At 40.7% G+C, this 18754-nt stretch overlaps 2 protein-coding genes across 10 annotated transcripts; both read left to right on the top strand.

Annotated features, from left to right (window-relative positions):
* Positions 1 to 35: 35 nt before the first annotated feature.
* On the top strand, positions 36 to 7170 carry LOC139817942 (histone acetyltransferase p300-like). Of its 7 annotated transcripts, none has more exons than XM_071786272.1 (10): positions 36 to 400; positions 1144 to 1403; positions 1485 to 1802; positions 1881 to 2093; positions 2263 to 2581; positions 2665 to 2837; positions 3164 to 4508; positions 5360 to 5619; positions 5701 to 6018; positions 6323 to 7170. In XM_071786272.1, exons 2-7 carry the CDS (start codon positions 1187 to 1189, stop codon positions 3274 to 3276), a joined length of 1353 nt encoding a protein of 450 aa, XP_071642373.1. In that variant the 5' UTR covers positions 36 to 400; positions 1144 to 1186; the 3' UTR covers positions 3277 to 4508; positions 5360 to 5619; positions 5701 to 6018; positions 6323 to 7170. The 7 variants fall into 7 exon arrangements, with proteins under 7 accessions (XP_071642373.1, XP_071642371.1, XP_071642374.1 ...); XM_071786270.1 differs by having other exon boundaries at positions 36 to 382; XM_071786273.1 differs by having other exon boundaries at positions 222 to 295.
* A 412-nt stretch (positions 7171 to 7582) lies between these two features.
* LOC139817940 (histone acetyltransferase p300-like) lies at positions 7583 to 11580 on the top strand. Of its 3 annotated transcripts, none has more exons than XM_071786266.1 (8): positions 7583 to 7701; positions 7788 to 7896; positions 8663 to 8922; positions 9097 to 9339; positions 9419 to 9631; positions 9798 to 10116; positions 10200 to 10402; positions 10733 to 11580. In XM_071786266.1, the coding sequence occupies exons 3-8, from the start codon at positions 8706 to 8708 to the stop codon at positions 10858 to 10860; spliced, it is 1323 nt and encodes a 440-aa protein (XP_071642367.1). In that variant the 5' UTR covers positions 7583 to 7701; positions 7788 to 7896; positions 8663 to 8705; the 3' UTR covers positions 10861 to 11580. The 3 variants fall into 3 exon arrangements, with proteins under 3 accessions (XP_071642367.1, XP_071642365.1, XP_071642366.1); XM_071786264.1 differs by having other exon boundaries at positions 7584 to 7701; positions 9004 to 9339; XM_071786265.1 differs by having other exon boundaries at positions 7591 to 7701; positions 9004 to 9339; positions 9813 to 10116.
* Positions 11581 to 18754: the final 7174 nt, after the last annotated feature.

An 18754-nucleotide genomic window follows, 5' to 3' on the forward strand; every position in this document is an offset into this window, starting at 1 on the left:
GAAGCAGTTGAAATAAAAGTCGTGACAAGTTTACGTGCATTTCAATCATTTGATTTGAAGTAAAATGTTGGAAGCTTTAAAGCAAGTGACACAATTGTCGTTTTGTCTTTGTCACTCGTTGCGAAAAAAGAAATACAGAACGACGTTTGTGTCGACCTGTGTCCGCTTGCTGGAAAGCTAATTTCAAGATATAGATAGATTTGTTCCCACTAGATGGTAGCACAGCAAATGTTTATTCGCTCCATGCTCCATGTTCGCTCGCTCTGCTCGCTTATATCACATAACTGTGGTTATGGTAAGTAACGTTGCACCGTTGCATGTGTGAATCTTGATAGGAGAAATAGGCACAGTAATATAGTTCAACCAAGGCTGTATAATATAAGTAAGTAATTAAAAGAAAGTAAGGTAACGCGCGAAGAATATGCGACCTCTCCCCCCAAACGGAAAGAGTAAAGTAGAAGTGTAAAAAAAAACCTGAGAAGGTTAGGGGTAACGGCCCTGGTGAAAACATTTCTCATATTTTCTCAGAAATTTTGCAAAAATTGGAACTTATAAAAAGTTGTGAAAAAATATATAAAATTTCACATATACTTTTCGAAATAATTGGATGAAGATTTTCGGAATATTTCAGTATCCGTATGTATGAAAATTTCTGATAAATTTTACAGATTTTCTCATATTTAATAAGATTTCAGCAAAATATATTGGCGAAAAAAATTTTATTTTTATTATGTCCGAATTTTCTTGAAAAACGTTCCAATAATTCGTATAAAAAAATTTGAAATATTCAGAATATTCTGAGAAAATATGAAAATTTTTATAGAAATACTGATTTAATGATGTGAAAAATTCTAAGACATATTTTCACCAAGGGGTGCGTTTTATATACAATATAGAAAAAATATATTACACGTTTGTTATAAAAATCTTAACTACTTTTTTCTTTCTGCATTTTTCTTTCAAAACTATAAAGCCTCTTACACAATGCTAGGTGATAACGATAGCGATAGCGATAACGACAAAATTGTTGACAAAGCTACAGCATTGACAAACGGCTTTCGATAGATTGAAAAAGTTATCGCCATCGCTACCATTATCACCTAGCATTGTGCAAGGGATTACGATGGGCCAATTGTTTTCCAGCTGTCAAACTGAATCAAAGGGCATAGGAACGAATACGAGTCCCATGCAAGCAAAAGGCACCGCCAGCAGATTTGTCGGCACTGCTGATTCAATTGGTACTAAGAACATTATGGATAGTCAAGAAGGTGAAGCAGCAGCACAACAGGCACAACTCTCAGCACCAAGTCCGGCTCAATCTCAATTAAGTACGCCGACCGGAGGACAGCCAGGTCCGCAGCAAGCTACGCAAGGACAAATGGCTAATACTGGTACTTCAACAGGTAAGTTCATCTTATACTATTGTAAATCGTATTACTTGTGTAACATCTTTGCTCAATGCAAACTTTATCTGGGACATTTAGGCGCGAAATCGACACCTGATCCAGAGAAATGTAGACTCATTCAGCAAATGTTGGTGCTGCTTTTGCATGCACATAAATGTCAACAACGCGAACGCCAAGCAAACGGCGAGATGAGACAATGTACCTTGCCGGACTGCAAAACTATGAAAAATGTTCTAAATCACATGACGAATTGTCAAGCCGGAAAGAATTGCACCGTGCCTCACTGTAGCATGTCAAGTCAGATCATCAGTCATTGGAAGCATTGTAATCGAAGTGATTGTCCGCTTTGCTTGCCGATAAAACAAGCACATAAGAACAGGACAAATTCTGCGCAAGGTAATTGTGCAAGAATATATATCTTACATCTTAATGTTTCGGCATGTATATTTATGTTGTATGTATTATTTTTATTAGCACCCGCAATTCAACCAAATAATCAGCCAAATCCAAGCCCATCCGAAATGAGAAGGGCTTATGATGCTTTAGGAATTCAGTGTCCGACAACAACACCGGGGCTTTTACCCGGTCAAGACATTGGTAGGGGTGTTAGAATGCCAGCTCCCGGCATGACGGGCGGTCCTCCAGGGGCATTGGGCAATGTTGGATTAGCGCAATCTCAAACACAGAGTGAGTTGCACATTTTTAACTGCTTTGCGATTTTTTTCTCAAATTTAAAACATTTTATAAAATTTATATACATATTTAAAAATATATCTTATTATATTATTTTCTTATTCTTTTAAATTATAAAATATGATTTGTTTAGATTTTTACGCGAAAAACAACAAGCAATTAGCGTCATGTGTTTCAGTTGCACCAGGACAATCCGTAGTCTTTGCCGGACAACAAGCAGTCGCGCCGAACGTATCTTTTCCTTTGAATTCCGATCCTAGTATAGTAGGGGTAGCTGGCAATCAGACGGTATCAACGACCGGACCTACAGCCACTGACGCAGCGGCCGCTGTCGGTATACAGGTTATTCCAAATGGATTAGAGGATCTACAGTTTCCAGGCGGTCTTCAACCCAGTCAAGTCACAGCGATACCGGTGCAAGGAACAAAGGAGTGGCATCTGTCCGTCACTCCAGATCTCAGGAACCATTTCGTTTATAAAGTGTTAGTGAGACTTTTATTATACATAATAGCGCGCACTCATTTGAAACTCGTGTCCCAGCATGTGTGTTTGCTTATTTTCTCAGGATTCAAGCAATATTCCCGAATCCCGATCCACAATCTATGCTTGATAAAAGAATGCACATCTTGGTCGCGTACGCGAGGAGGGTGGAAATTGACATGTACTTTATGGCTACCTCCCGGCCGGAATATTATTATCTGCTGGCCGAGAAAATCTACAAGATTCAAAAGGAACTTGGTACGTAGTTACAACGACATCGAAAGATTCATTAAAGTCACATTCTTGTAATCAATTCTCAAATCTGTCATTATTAATATTACTTTTTTTTCAAGTAAAAGAATACAGTGAATTATTTGATTCTTACTTAACATTTGATAAACAACAAGGATGAAATTTATTGCGTTACTCTGTATTGTCTGTTTCTCGTTGGAATACGCCGTAAAATGTATACACGTCACATAGTTGTACACGGTTCAATTAATTTTTTGAGAAGTGAGTCAGATTCTTTTCTTTCTGAGTTAATCTGTACCTAAATTCTAAGAGCGATTTATCGAATGACGTAGAGGAAAAACGGAACCACAGACGTAACACAGCAACAGTAGCAGCAGCAACTCCCGGGTACGACTGGTCGTCTAGAAGGCGTCACAGGGAATTTGGGCTCTATTTGCCTGACTGACCAAAATGAAGTCATTCACTAAGTATGAGTAAACTCGGAACGATATCAGCGATGATCAATTCAGCAATACAACAGGATGCAGTTCCCACAGCAGGAGAACAGCCAACACCAACAGCAAATCCAGTAACAACTACAAGGAATCCTTCCGATTCTAGCCCGAACGGGCAATCCACATCAATTCAACGTCAATATGGTGCCTAATCCCTAATTCTGGACTCAGCCCATTTGGACGACCTCAAATGTCCCAGGCTAATGTCACGACCACCACTGTGTTCAAGAACGCGACAACTAGTTAATTTCCAGCTTCTAATGGTATGGCTGCCGGTTTACCTAACAGTTCTATTTAGAATCAACATCAGTTCCCTGATCTCATGAAAGTTAGATTGACACAAGCCGAGGCGGTGGGCCCAATCTATGTTGTCAAGCAGCACAGCAACTGCAATAAAGGCAGCAACAACAAATACTCCGAGCCATGTCGATACTCTGATAATGTCAATTTCGCAAGCATCGTTTAGCGGGATGTTACAACCAAGTGTACAGCAGCCGCAACAACTGCAGCAGCAATAGAAACAATTCTCAATTCAATCGTTGTCAGCTTCCACACTTAATGACGATGGTATTGCGACATCGACGACGCAGACTGTATCACCGCTCACTGTCTAATGGCCTTATTTATCAATAAAATATGAATCATGATGTACAATGTATACCAATAATATATGGATGCTTTTATATTCTATTTATTTTGGAAAGAATTTTTCCTCTCCATTCTCGAGCAACATTATTACTCTGCAAATCTACACGAATTTATTGCTTGACAGATACAAGCAATAAATGTTGCAGTTCGACAAGAGCGACTAAGTTAATATATGTAACAAGTAGCTTATTTAGAAGCAGTTGAAATAAAAGTCATGACAAGTTTACGTGCACTTCAAACATTTGATTTGAAGTAAATGTTCGAAGCTTTAAAGCAAGTGACACAATTGTCGTTTTGTCTTTGTTACTCGTTGCGAAAAAAGAAATATAGAACGACGTTTGTGTCGACCTGTGTCCGCTTGCTGGAAAGCTAATTTCAAGATATAGATAGATTTGTTCCCACTAGATGGTAGCACAGCAAATGTTTATTCGCTCCATGCTCCATGTTCGCTCGCTCTGCTCGCTATATCACATTAATCACATAACCTCAAATTCAAAATTCAAACACGGGAGCACGCCGCACGGAGTAAGTTATGGTAAGTAACGTTGCACCGTTGCATGTGTGAATCTTGATAGGAGAAATAGGCACAGTAATATAGTTCAACCAAGGCTGTATAATATAAGCAAGTAATTAAAAGAAAGTAAGTTAACGCGCGAAGAATATGCGACCTCTCCCCCCAAACGGAAAGAGTAAAGTAGAAGTGTAAAAAAAAACCTGAGAAGGTTAGGGGTAACGGCCCTGGTGAAAACATTTCTCATATTTTCTCAGAAATTTTTCAAAAATTGGAACTTATAAAAAGTTGTGAAAAAATATATAAAATTTCTCAGATACTTTTCGAAATAATTGGATGAAGATTTTCGGAATATTTCAGTATCCGTATGTATGAAAATTTCTGATAAATTTTACAGATTTTTTCATATTTAATAAGATTTCTACCAAAATATATTGGCGAAAAAAAATTTATTTTTATTATGTCTGAATTTTCTTGAAAAACATTCCAATAATTCGTATAAAAAAATCTGAAATATTCAGAGTATTCTGAGAAAATATGAAAATTTTTATAGAAATACTGATTTAATGATGTGAAAAATTCTAAGATATATTTCCACCAAGGGGTGCGTTTTAAATACAATATAGAAAAAAATATATTACACGTTTGTTATAAAAATCTATTAACTACTTTTTTCTTTCTGCATTTTTTTTCAAAACTATAAAGTCTCTTACACAATGCTAGGTGATAACGATAGCGATAGCGATAACGACAAAATTGTTGACAAAGCTACAGCATTGACAAATGGCTTTCGATAGATTGAAAAAGTTTTCGCCATTGCTACCGTTATCACCTAGCATTGTGCAAGGGATTACGATGGGCCAATTGTTTCCTAGCTGTCAAACTGAATCAAAGGGCATAGGAACGAATACGAGTCTCATGCAAGCGAGAGGCACCGCCAGCAGATTTGTCGGCACTGCTGATTCAATTGGTACTAAGAACATTATGGATAGTCAAGAAGGTGAAGCAGCAGCACAACAGGCACAACTCTCAGCACCAAGTCCGGCTCAATCTCAATTGAGTACGCCGACCGGAGGACAGCCAGGTCCGCAGCAAGCTACGCAAGGACAAATGGCTAATACTGGTACTTCAACAGGTAAGTTCATCTTATACTATTGTAAATCGTATTACTTGTGTAACATCTTTGCTCAATGCAAACTTTATCTGGGACGTTTAGGCGCGAAATCGACACCTGATCCAGAGAAATGTAAACTCATTCAGCAACAGTTGGTGCTGCTTTTGCATGCACATAAATGTCAACGACGCGAAAGCCAAGCAAACGGCGAGATGAGACAATGTACCTTGCCGGACTGCAAAACTATGAAAAATGTTCTAAATCACATGAGGAATTGTCATGCCGGAAAGAATTGCACCGTGCCTCACTGTAGCCTGTCAAGGCAGATCATCAATCATTGGAAGCATTGTAATCGAAGTGATTGTCCGGTTTGCTTGCCGATAAAACAAGCAGATAAGAACAGGAAAAATTCTGTGCAAGGTAATTGTGCAAGAATATATATCTTACGTCTTAATGTTTCGGCGATGTATATTTATGTTGTATGTGTGTATTATTTTTATTAGCACCCGCAATTTAATTAATTAACATTTGATAAACAACAAGGATGAAATTTATTGCGTTACTCTGTATTGTCTGTTTCTCGTTGGAATGCGCCGTAAAATGTATACACGTTACATAGTTGTACACGGTTCAATTAATTTTTTGAGAAGTAACCGAGTCAGATTCTTTTCTTTCTGAGTTAATCTGTACCTAAATTCTAAGAGCGATTTATCGAATGACGTAGAGGAAATGCGGAACCGCAGACGTAACACAGCAACAGTAGCAGCAGCAACTCTCGGGTACGACTGGTCGTCTAGAAGGCGTCACAGGGAATTTGGGCTCTATTTGCCCGACTGACCAAAATGAAGTCATTCACTAAGTATGAGTAAACTCGGAACGATATCAGCGATGGTCAATTCAGCAATACAACAGGATGCAGTTCTCACAGCAGCAGAACAGCCAACACCAACAGCAAATCCAGTAACAACTACAAGGAATCCTTCCGATTCTAGCCCGAACGGGCAATCCACATCAATTCAACGTCAATATGGTGCCTAATCCCTAATTCTGGACTCAGCCCATTTGGACGACCTCAAATGTCCCAGGCTAATGTCACGACCACCACTGTGTTCAACAACGCGACAACTAGTTAATTTCCAGCTTCTAATGGTATGGCTGCCGGTTTACCTAACAGTTCTATTCAGAATCAACATCAGTTCCCTGATCTCATGAAAGTTAGATTGACACAAGCCGAGGCGGTGGGCCCAATCTTGTCAAGCAGCACAGCAACTGCAATAAAGGCAGCAACAACAAATACTCCGAGCCATGTCGATACTCTGATAATGTCAATTTCGCAAGCATCGTTTAGCGGGATGTTACAACCAAGTGTACAGCAGCCGCAACAACTGCAGCAGCAATAGAAACAATTCTCAATTCAATCGTTGTCAGCTTCCACACTTAATGACGATGGTATTGCGACATCGACGACGCAGACTGTATCACCGCTCACTGTCTAATGGCCTTATTTATCAATAAAATATGAATCATGATGTACAATGTATACCAATAATATATGGATGCTTTTATATTCTATTTATTTTGGAAAGAATTTTTCCTCTCCATTCTCGAGCAACATTATTACTCTGCAAATCTACACGAATTTATTGCTTGACAGATACAAGCAATAAATGTTGCAGTTCGACAAGAGCGACTAAGTTAATATATGTAACAAGTAGCTTATTTAGAAGCAGCTGAAATAAAAGTCGTGACAAGTTTACGTGCATTTCAATCATTTGATTTGAAGTAAATGTTGGAAGCTTTAAAGCAAGTGACACAATTGTCGTTTTGTCTTTGTTACTCGTTGCGAAAAAAGAAATACAGAACGACGTTTGTGTCGACCTGTGTCCGCTTGCTGGAAAGCTAATTTCAAGATAAGATAGATTTGTTCCCACTAGATGGCACAGCAAATGTTTATTCGCTGCATGCTCCATGTTCGCTCGCTCTGCTCGCTATATCACATAACCACACATAACCTCAAATTCAAACACGGGAGCACGGAGTAAGTTATGGTAAGTAAAAGCGTCGTCTACAATAGCAGCAGGAGTATGCAGTAAGACGTAAGCAGTAAGCTACTGACCAACCACAGTCGATTATTCTTGAATTGTAAAAATCCCATTAGTCAATAACTTACTGCTTATGTCTTACTGTAGACTCCTGCTGCCATTGTAGACGACGCATAACGTTGCACCGTTGCATGTGTGAATCTTGCTTGGAGAAATAGGCACAATAATATAGTTCAACCAAGGCTGTATAATATAAGTAAGTAATTAAAAGAAAGCAAGTTAACGCGCGAAGAATATGCGACCTGTCCCCCCAAACGGAAAGAGTAAAGTAGAAGTGTAAAAAAAAACCTGAGAAGGTTAGAGGTAACGGCCCTGGTGAAAACATTTCTCATATTTTCTCAGAAATTTTGCAAAAATTGGAACTTATAAAAAGTTGTGAAAAAATATATAAAATTTCTCAGATACTTTTCGAAATAATTGGATGAAGATTTTCGGAATATTTCAGTATCTGTATGTATGAAAATTTCTGATAAATTTTACAGATTTTCTCATATTTAATAAGATTTCTACCAAAATATATTGGCGAAAAAAATTTTATTTTTATTATGTCCGAATTTTCTTGAAAAACGTTCCAATAATTCGTATAAAAAAATCTGAAATATTCAGAGTATTCTGAGAAAATATGAAAATTTTTATAGAAATACTGGATTTAATGATGTGAAAAATTCTAAGATATATTTCCACCAAGGGGTGCGTTTTAAATACAATATAGAAAAAAATATATTACACGTTTGTTATAAAAATCTATTAACTACTTTTTTCTTTCTGCATTTTTCTTTCAAAACTATAAAGTCTCTTACACAATGCTAGGTGATAACGATAGCGATAGCGATAACGACAAAATTGTTGACAAAGCTACAGCATTGACAAACGGCTTTCGATAGATTGAAAAAGTTATCGCCATTGCTACCGTTATCACCTAGCATTGTGCAAGGGATTACGATGGGCCAATTGTTTCCTAGCTGTCAAACTGAATCAAAGGGCATAGGAACGAATACGAGTCCCATGCAAGCGAGAGGCACCGCCAGCAGATTTGTCGGCACTGCTGATTCAATTGGTACTAAGAACATTATGGATAGTCAAGAAGGTGAAGCAGCAGCACAACAGGCACAACTCTCAGCACCAAGTCCGGCTCAATCTCAATTGAGTACGCCGACCGGAGGACAGCCAGGTCCGCAGCAAGCTACGCAAGGACAAATGGCTAATACTGGTACTTCAACAGGTAAGTTCATCTTATACTATTGTAAATCGTATTACTTGTGTAACATCTTTGCTCAATGCAAACTTTATCTGGGACGTTTAGGCGCGAAATACAATATAAAATCGACGAAATCGACAATTGATCCAGAGGAATGTAGATTCGTCCAGCAATTGTTGATGCTGCTTTTGCATGCAGATAAATGTCAACGACGCGAAAGCCAAGCAAACGGCGAGATGAGACAATGTACCTTGCCGGACTGCAAAACTATGAAAAATGTTCTAAATCACATGACGAATTGTCAAGCCGAAAAGAATTGCACCGTGCCTCAATGTAGAATATATAGGCAGATCATCAGTCATTGGAAGCATTGTAAACGAAGTGATTGTCCGATTTGCTTGCCGATAAAACAAGCACAGAACGGGACAATTTCTGCGCAAGGTAATTGTGCAAGAATATATATCTTACATCTTAATATTTCGGCGATGTATATTTATGTTGTATGTATTATTTTTATTAGCACCCGCAATTCAACCAAATAATCAGCCAAATCCAAGCCCATCCAAAATGAGATGGGCTTATGATACTTTAGGAATTCAGTGTCCGACAACAACACCGGGGCTTTTACCCGGTCAAGGCGTTGGTAGGGGCGTTAGAATGCCAGTTCCCGGCATGACGGATGGTCCTCCAGGGGCATTGGACAACGTTGGATTAGTGCAATCTCAAACACAGAGTGAGTTGCACATTTTTAACTGCTTTGCGATTTTTTTCTCAAATTTAAAACATTTTATAAAATTTATATACATATTTAAAAATATATCTTATATTATTTTCTTATTCTTTTAAATTATAAAATATGATTTGTTTAGATTTTTACGTGAAAAACAACAAGCAATTAGCGTCATGTGTTTTAGTTGCACCAGGACAATCCGTAGCCTTTGCCGGACAACAAGTAGTCGCGCCGAACGTATCTTTTCCTTTGAATTCCGATCCTAGTATAGTAGGGGTAGCTGGCAATCAGACGGTATCAACGACCGGACCTACAGCCACTGACGCAGCGGCCGCTGTCGGTATACAGGTTATTCCAAATGGATTACAGGATCTACAGTTTCCAGGCGGTCTTCAATTCAGTCAAGTCACAGCGATACCGGTGCAAGGAACAAAGGAGTGGCATCTGTCCGTCACTCCAGATATCAGGAACCATCATGTTCATCAATTGTTAGTGAGACTTTTATTATACATAATAGCGCGCACTCATTTGAAACTCGTGTCCCAGCATGTGTGTTTGCTTATTTTCTCAGGATTCAAGCAATGTTCCCGACTCCCAGTCCACAAGCTATGCTTGATAAAACTGATAAAAGACTGCCCAACTTGGTCGCGTCAGTCGTCGCGCACGCGAGGAGGATGGAAAGTGACATGTACTTTAAGGCTAACTCCCGGTCGGAATATTATCAATATTATCATCTGCAGGTCGGGAAAATCTACAAGATTCAAAAGGAAGTTGGTACGTAGTTACAACGACATCGAAAGATTCATTAAAGTCACATTCTTGTAATCAATTCTCAAATCTGTCATTATTAATATTACTTTTTTTTCAAGTAAAAGAATACAGTGAATCATTTGATTCTTACTTAACATTTGATAAACAACAAGGATGAAATTTATTGCGTTACTCTGTATCGTCTGTTTCTCGTTGGAATACGCCGTAAAATGTATACACGTCACATAGTTGTACACGGTTCAATTAATTTTTTGAGAAGTAACCGAGTTAGATTCTTTTCTTTCTGAGTTAATCTGTACCTAAATTCTAAGAGCGATTTATCGAATGACGTAGAGGAGGAAGTAGAGGAGGAAAAACGGAACCGCAGACGTAACACAGCAACAGTAGCAGCAGCAACTCCTGGGTACGACTGGTCGTCTAGAAGGCGTCACAGGGAATTTGGGCTCTATTTGCCCGACTGAAGCCAAAATGAAGTCATTCACTAAGTATGAGTAAACTCGGAACGATATCAGCGATGGTCAATTCAGCAATACAACAGGATGCAGTTCCCACAGCAGGAGAACAGCCAACACCAACAGCAAATCCAGTAACAACTACAAGGAATCCTTCCGATTCTAGCCTGAACGGGCAATCCACATCAATTCAACGTCAATATGGTGCCTAATCCCTAATCCTGGACTCAGCCCATTTGGACGACCTCAAATGTCCCAGGCTAATCTCACGACCACCACTGTGTTCAAGAACGCGACATCTGGTTAATTTCCAGCTTCCAATGGCGTGGCTGCCGGTTTACTCAATAGTTTTATTCAGAATCAACATCAGTTCCCTGATCTTATGAAAGTTAGATTGACCGAGGCCAAGGCAGTGGGCCCAATCTATGTTGTCAAGCAGCACAGCTACTGCAATAAAGGCAGCAACAACTACAAGCAACAAATACTCCGAGCCATGTCAATACTGTGGCAACGTCGATTCCGCAAGCACCATCACTGTTTAGAGCCGCATGCAACAACCAAGCGCGCAGGGGCCGTAGCAACGGTAATGGAAACAACAATTCTCAACTGAACCATTGTCAGCTTCCACGCCTAATGGTACTGTGACATCGACACCACATACCGTATCACCGCCCACTGTTTAATGACCTTATTCGTATACCAATAATATATGGATGCTTTTAGATTCTATTTATTTTGGAAATAATTTTTTCTCTCCCCATTCTCGAGCAACATTATTACTCTGCAAATCTACACGAATTTATTGCTTGACAGATGTAATTAATATTGCAGTCCGCCAAGAGCGAATATATTAAGTAGCTTTGGAAGCAGTCGAAATAAAAGTCGCGGCAAGTTTTTAACCATTCGACGTAAATGTTAACGTCAAAATATCAATAGATTTGTTCTTTGCAGTTAAGCTTTTCTTTTCGTTTATATTTTCCATTATTTTTCCAGTATATCTAATCACGTGCTTTTAAGTGCAGAAAGTATAACAAATTGCAGTTGCAAAGAACAGGTCCGTGATTTTTTTTAGAACAAAGTTCCGATGTAAACTATCTTTTGAAATGCACCAGTATATTCCATTCCCACTAGATGGTAGCACAGCAATGTTATTTATTCGCTTGTCACTGCTCGCCACTTGCTCGCTGTCTTATCGACGCGATGACAAAGATCTTCGAGTCCAGAGACCCTGCAGTGGCATATGGGATGGAAAATAGAAATCCTTTCAACAACCTGCGAAGAAACATTCGACTTTGTTTCCCTAACGACGAAAAATGATGCTCCGTTTGCTATTTGCATTTGAATTATTCAACGCTGCCAGACCGCTCGCGCGCTCGCCAGACCCCCTACCTAATATCTTAATCGATTAAAGCATCACCATTACGCGAATCATATCTACAACAAATGAAACATTGATCTTAGGTCTCGGCAAGTTTTGGGGTATTTTGAAATGCGAGAAATCGCTCGACTCCTCCGGACGGAAGGGGGAAAGAGAGAGTGGCCTGGGGGGTTGGGAGGGGGCACGTTTGGTTTACGAGGACGAGAGTTGGTCGGACGTTCATTCTCGCCTCGTAATAATATTTTTGGAACGCGCGACCGAACTCGAGCGAGGCTTCGACCTTGCCTCCTGAATCAACGGCGTAAACGCGGCGATTATATACGCGCCGCGTCGTCCGTGTACCACGGTTGACTGGACATCCCTACGAGAACCTTGCGGCAGCGCAATCAAGAGCCGAGGCGTTTCTAATTAAAGCGTCGCGCCGGCTGGAAGAGCCAGCGGTGACGCGAAAACGCCGCACCGGAAAGCATCCTCGAGAGCTTTCCTTGCGAAAAGCTCGTTCCGGAAGCGTATGTCACGTGATCTCAAATCGCGACTCATCCCGAGAATGAAAAACCCGTTTTGTACCCTCGTTTTGTATTCTCACGAGAAGTAAACGCATTCGATCTTGTCATTTTTTTTACTCCCGATCGAAAATCGGTCATCAATCGAAGTTCGGCAAGAGATAGAAAGTGCGATGTAAGCTGTTGTATCTCGAAAAGTATTCGAGATGTCAAAAGATGTTTTATACAAAAGTTTCACGATAAGAGACTATCTATTTAACCACATTATAAATATTCCGAAAAAAAATTTTTAATCATTTTTTCAGAATTTTTGGGTTTGCGACGTTCTCTTTGTGAGATCGAGAATCAGCCATTGCCTTAATTTTCTCTAATGTATAGATTATAATTACTATATCGATTACCGCTTCGCGTTTACGGTTGACTTGGTTCGAGAGCTACGTATCTCCACGATGGGCATAATTGAGATTACGCAATGAACGAATCCGTTCGGGCACCAAATTCGCACCGAAATACATTTTTAGACTCGTGGAATACCGTCGAGAGCGATCAGGTTCGTCGATGGACAGACGAACTTATTTTCAGGGAGCGTTATTGTAATTAGCGGCGAAGAATCCGCTTTCTTTTCAGAATTTGCTTTGTGTGGAACGCATTCCGATATACCGGACGACAGCCGAGAAACCTTCTCCGGTTGGTCCCGGAAAGAAAGAAATCTTTCGTTTCCGGAAGTCAACGAAAGAAGAAGAGCGTTTCGATCATCCCCGACCGGGTCGACTGGTCGACGTGCGGGGCTTGAATTCGCGAGGCGTCTCGTCGACTGGACGGAAAAAATGGAGATTCGTCCGAGAAAATCGGGAAGTCAACGCGGACGCTCGCCGTCTGTTTGTCTCGCGTTTTGATGACGAATGGGGAAGGAACGTATCGGTTGGCTAGATTACAAAAACTTTGGTCTCCTTATCGCCCGAGAGCGATAAGCCTGCATCAAAGTATAACCGTTTCTTCTCGCGTGGCGTATAGTTTCTCCCCCGTATAGCTAAAATTTCAGGATGAAGCTAAAATATGAAACGGAATAAAGTATATAAAACGGAATTTTACTTATTAAACTCGCGTAAAATTCGCACTTATTAAATTTTATCTATTAAAAAATGTGTAAAATTGTGTAATCACATCATCACCTGTTCGTGCACCTTTAACTTTCATAGGCTGTTGAAATTGACTTTATGACAATTGATTCATAGCCTACTGTAAGGATTTACCGTCAAAGAAAAGTCCAAATTTTGGAAATAAATTATGTTATGTTATAGAAATAGAATCAAGAAATATTGATGCTAAAAAATAATTTCCTTTTTAATTCGAAGTTCATTCGCCCTTAATCTTCATATATATTATAGGTAAGTTATTAAAACCGATTTTGCGCTAAAGCCAATAAATTGATCCACGTGTAATACAGTGTCTATTGTAAGCGTATACCCTTTTAAAAGATCATCCAAACTTTTGAAATAAATTATATTCCGTTACAGAAATGGTGTGTCAAGAAGTATTGATGATAAAAAATAATTTAATTTTTAGCTTAGAAATTTAGAAGTTAATAAATTTTGTGATAGGTCCAAAATGATCCATGCAGCAGCCTAGGAAGATTAAGAAGATATAGTTTCGCGTTTCTTTATTTATACTTATTTATTTAACCAAAAGCGTTACTTTCTGCGAGCTGAACGGAGGAGAGGGTTGGAGCGTGGCTGAATAGGCAATCAGGTACCTATAGCATCCCCCATTAACAGGAAATTATTCTGCAAACCGAACGGATAGAGCTCTCGCGATAATTATACGCGCTCTGCTCAGCAAAACGATTTTACTCGACGAGTTATTCTAATAGAGAACGAATTTACTTGTCGCGAGCGAAGGAATTTTCGGATCGCGGAAAATCAACCCGCGAATGTCCGAGATGAATTTGCGGCACGTCGATTTTTCTGTGCCTCGTACGATAACTTTCTTCCAGAAAGCCGCGAGTTATCGAGTTCGACGTTATTTAATAGATTTAGCGATCGAGAAATGTTCAACGTTATAAGTCTCGATCGTAGGGTTCGAATCTGAATGTGATCTATAACTTCTCGGATTCTTGCTGTCTTGCCGCGAAATAAATAAACGTAGCGAACAACGAAATAAGAGAAGATAAAAGGCAGAAGCTGACAGTAGTTTCTTTTACAGTATCTTAATTAGCACCGATGACGGAGCCACAAATGGATTGACTCAATTTTTTTGGAGTATATATCAAAGTTTGCTCATCTATTATTTATTCGATTATTATCTGAGACGAAATTTTTCATGATCCTCGGCAAGTCTTTTTTTTTTTTTTTTTAGCGACAAAGTCTAATTACAGTAACTGGTTGTAGTTTATTGACCGCGTGTCGTTCGAGAACACAAGTAGAATCAATCAATTCTCACCTGAGATTATCTCAGACAATTCACGATTTATACAAGAATTCAGGATAGAACTACAATTTTATACGCCATGCATTTAGATATATTAAAAAAGAATGAAAATTCGTCACGTTTTCTTTTTATAAACCATCTAAAGTGAGCTTTACGAGAAAGAAAAAGACACATAGCAATACCGAGTTTTTATGTAACTGACGTAGATATGACTTAATGCAGACGCGTGAGTTTCATGATTTTCGCGTAACGACTGGCAACACATACGAAGACCTCAGCTTTCCTTCGATTTTCCTCTGCAATCCTTACAATTCCTATATCATAAAGAGCCTAATAATCTTCCTCCTAGTTTTCGTCGGCGTTTGGCATATTCTGAAAGGAAGAAGGAAGAGGACGATGAGCAAAAAAGGTGGACAATAAATCCTTCGCGACGCACCTCGCCACGCGCGTTCGCGATACGCGCGATATACGCGATCGGCGCGTATAGCATCGCGACGCGAAGCGCAAAGAGCGAGAGATGGGTCGATGCACCGCGTAGCGGTCGCGTGTGTGCACGCGAGACCAGACCAGACCAGACCAGACATAAATCGTGGGGCCGCGATGCGACCGGAGCGCGCGGCGTGAGCGAAGCGCGGCCGCGGTCGCGCGCTCGCGCGGCAACGATCGATTACGCTTTTCCGGAATTCCGTGCGGCGTGAAGAGGCGAGAGCGCGAGAGAACGCTTCGCTTCGGCCGCCCACCTCCGCCCGAAGTGTTTCGAGCAAAGACGGAGAGTTACGTAACCGCCATCGAATAATGGTTCGCGCGATCACCTCCTCGTGGCCCTCCCCGCGCCCCCTTAGCCCCCCTGTCGCGACGTTTTGTACGTACACGCGTATCCGCGGGTCTTCATCCCTCGCGTTATCGAATATACCATCGCGCGCGCGGACGGACATATATCGATCTATCCCGTCGAGATATTGTCCTCTCGATCGTCACGTGACGGAGATGACTCGAGCGATGTGGTACGTGCCCGGCGAGCGTCTTCTCTCGGAAACGGGATCACCGTCGCCGAGGATTATATGCGCGGATTTTCTTTTTTCTATCCCCTTCCCCCCTTTCTCCCACACCTCCTCGTCGCTTCGGTCGAGAGAAAGAGAAAGAGAAATGGAAGGAGAGCGCGGAGAAGCGCGTGGCCGTGCTCGTCGTCTCGGTAACCGCGAGCAACCGCGAGCGACGGGACACGGGCCTGACGGGCCGCGTACTTATATACGTGCCGTGTGCGGGCGATATTGGTATACAAAGAGCCGCTGTCACCGAGGCGGGTGGCTAGGCGGCTGCTGCCACGCCGTCATCCGATTCCCGTCCCATTTCGAAAGGGCCCCTCCACCCCCCGCGCCCGTCGGAGCGTTCACCCGTTTCTTTTCCGCTCTCCTCGTCGCGGCCACCACCGCCGCCACCGCCGCCGCGACGGAGACGACCGACGTCGCGCGCGAGAGGGAGACGCCGACAGGTTCACGCGCGATGCGTGCGTCGGGTCGCGTGCCGTTCGCACCTCCGTCCCGCGCGCGCGGCCAGCCGCGGACTCTCCACGGAACACGGAACGGGACGAACGTTCCGCGCAACGTGCCCTCTCCCCCTGTACGCGCGCGGCAGTCGCGGCCGGCCGTTCCTCTCCGGCTCGATCGCGAAAGAGAGGGAGAGGCGTAGAGAAATAGATAGATCACCTCTGGCCATCTTGCGACCGTCGATGTTTATTCTTCCGAATTTTTTCCAAAATCTCGAGACAGAGAAACACGAGGGTTTTATCGGAAGAGAGAAAGAGAGAGAGGGGACGCGCGCGAGAAACGTCCCCTTGGGGACGGACGCGACGTGTATCACGACGGCGAAAGTGATCGCAGATAAGAAAGAAAGAAATGACATGGCGCGTGCCGCGTTACTTTCGCGACGACGTCGATCGTCCCGGGGACACCCGCGATTCGCGGAAATAGACAACGCGCGGATAATCGCGGATGAATCACTAGTCACTGCGATTGACGGACGAGCGGCTAGCGCGCGCTTGGGAAAACGCGGCGTTAAGTTCCCCCAATCCTTCTCCAATATTTTTTTCTACATATTGATATATATAATTTAAGGCTTATTTTTTAACATCTTAATTCAATCAAGCTTCAACCATTTTGTATATATATTTTACGTCGGAGTTTTAATTTCTGATTTCCACGTTTTCGCAAATCCTTGATGCAACTGTATAACGCAAGATTCTTTATATATTGTCGAAAAATGTAATTCTTCTCCAATCTTTTTTTCTACATTTTAATACATATAATTTAAGGCTTATTTTTTAACATCTTAATTCAATCAAGCTTCAACCATTTTGTATATATATTTTACGTCGGAGTTTTAATTTCTGATTTCCACGTTTTCGCAAATCCTTGATGCAACTGTGTAACGCAAGATTCTTTATTGTCGAAAAATTTAATCCTCCAATTTTTTTTTTCTACATTTTAATATATATAATTTAAGGCTTATTTTTTAATATTTTTAATTCAATCAAGCTTCAACCATTTTGCATATCGGAGTTTTAATTTCTGCACCGTCGATTTTTAGCGAAACGAGATTTCCACGTTTTCGCAAATCCTCGATGCAACTGTATAACGCAAGATTCTTTATTGTTGAAAAATTTAATTGCCAGACTTAAATTCTAATATAGACCGTTTTCCAGCAAGAAACACTGTTATAGACTGTGTTACACAAAGGCATTTTATTGGCTACATTTATCTAAAACTTCTAATCTAAGATAACATATATAGCCAATAAATTAGCTTTGCGTAACACAGTGTAACTTGCTGGAAAACAGTCATATACAAGTCTGTGTTAATTACGTTAGAAATGAGAATTACTGATCGTCGAATATTTCTTTTTACAAAACCACGTGCGACAAATCTCTGGCAACTCCGGCGATGGATAACGCGGTTTACTTCGGTAACTCCAATCTGCATCGACAGAGGTTTTCTTACGCGTGCAGCCAATTTATTGACATTATTAAAGCCACGACATTGTCACGCCAATTATCTCGTTACATTACACAATTATATACTGCGTTATAACGTAATGAAGACGAATACGATAATTCCGATAACGTCGATAACGCAAAAGATTACGCGCGAGATCTCACGCCACGACGTAATTTTAAGAACACATTATTGTAAAAGGATTAATAAAGTCGATGTTCGATACAAAACATGCGTTATTTTACATTATTATCTTCCTTTCTGGGATAATAGCGAGGTAAAGAGGTGTTCTTTAATACAGTGAATAGAAATAAATATAAGCGCGTATACAGCACGAAATTTTTATTCGCGACGGAACTTAAATTGATTCACGCATCAACCATCGCAAAGAAAACCTGATCGCACAGATTTTCGCGTTTCAGAAAAGGATTAATTACTTTTGCAAAACTTTCGTATACGCGATTAAAAATAGGGGACCTATTCTCGACAAACATCGCATACGATATTTCAGGAATGTCACTGGAAAATCACACTTCGCAAGTATGCTATTGGTTGCAGAGTGTGATATTCATGACAATATCGTATGCGATATTTTTCAAGAATAG

This window comes from Temnothorax longispinosus, chromosome 8 (genome assembly GCF_030848805.1).
Source record: "Temnothorax longispinosus isolate EJ_2023e chromosome 8, Tlon_JGU_v1, whole genome shotgun sequence".
In the NCBI taxonomy this organism is placed as follows: Eukaryota; Metazoa; Arthropoda; class Insecta; order Hymenoptera; family Formicidae; genus Temnothorax; species Temnothorax longispinosus.

Excerpts from the sequence above, each read along its gene's own strand:
- LOC139817942 (XM_071786268.1), top strand. The coding sequence starts at position 1,124 with ATGGGCCAATTGTTTTCCAGCTGTCAAACTGAATCAAAGGGCATAGGA. Across the intron at positions 1,803-1,880 it reads CAGGACAAATTCTGCGCAAG|CACCCGCAATTCAACCAAAT; the intron begins GTAATTGTGCAA and ends TATTTTTATTAG. Across the intron at positions 2,094-2,262 it reads AGCGCAATCTCAAACACAGA|CGTCATGTGTTTCAGTTGCA; the intron begins GTGAGTTGCACA and ends ACAAGCAATTAG.
- LOC139817940 (XM_071786264.1), top strand. The coding sequence starts at position 8,706 with ATGCAAGCGAGAGGCACCGCCAGCAGATTTGTCGGCACTGCTGATTCA. Across the intron at positions 9,632-9,797 it reads AGTGCAATCTCAAACACAGA|CGTCATGTGTTTTAGTTGCA; the intron begins GTGAGTTGCACA and ends ACAAGCAATTAG. Across the intron at positions 10,403-10,732 it reads CAAGATTCAAAAGGAAGTTG|AGGAGGAAGTAGAGGAGGAA; the intron begins GTACGTAGTTAC and ends CGAATGACGTAG.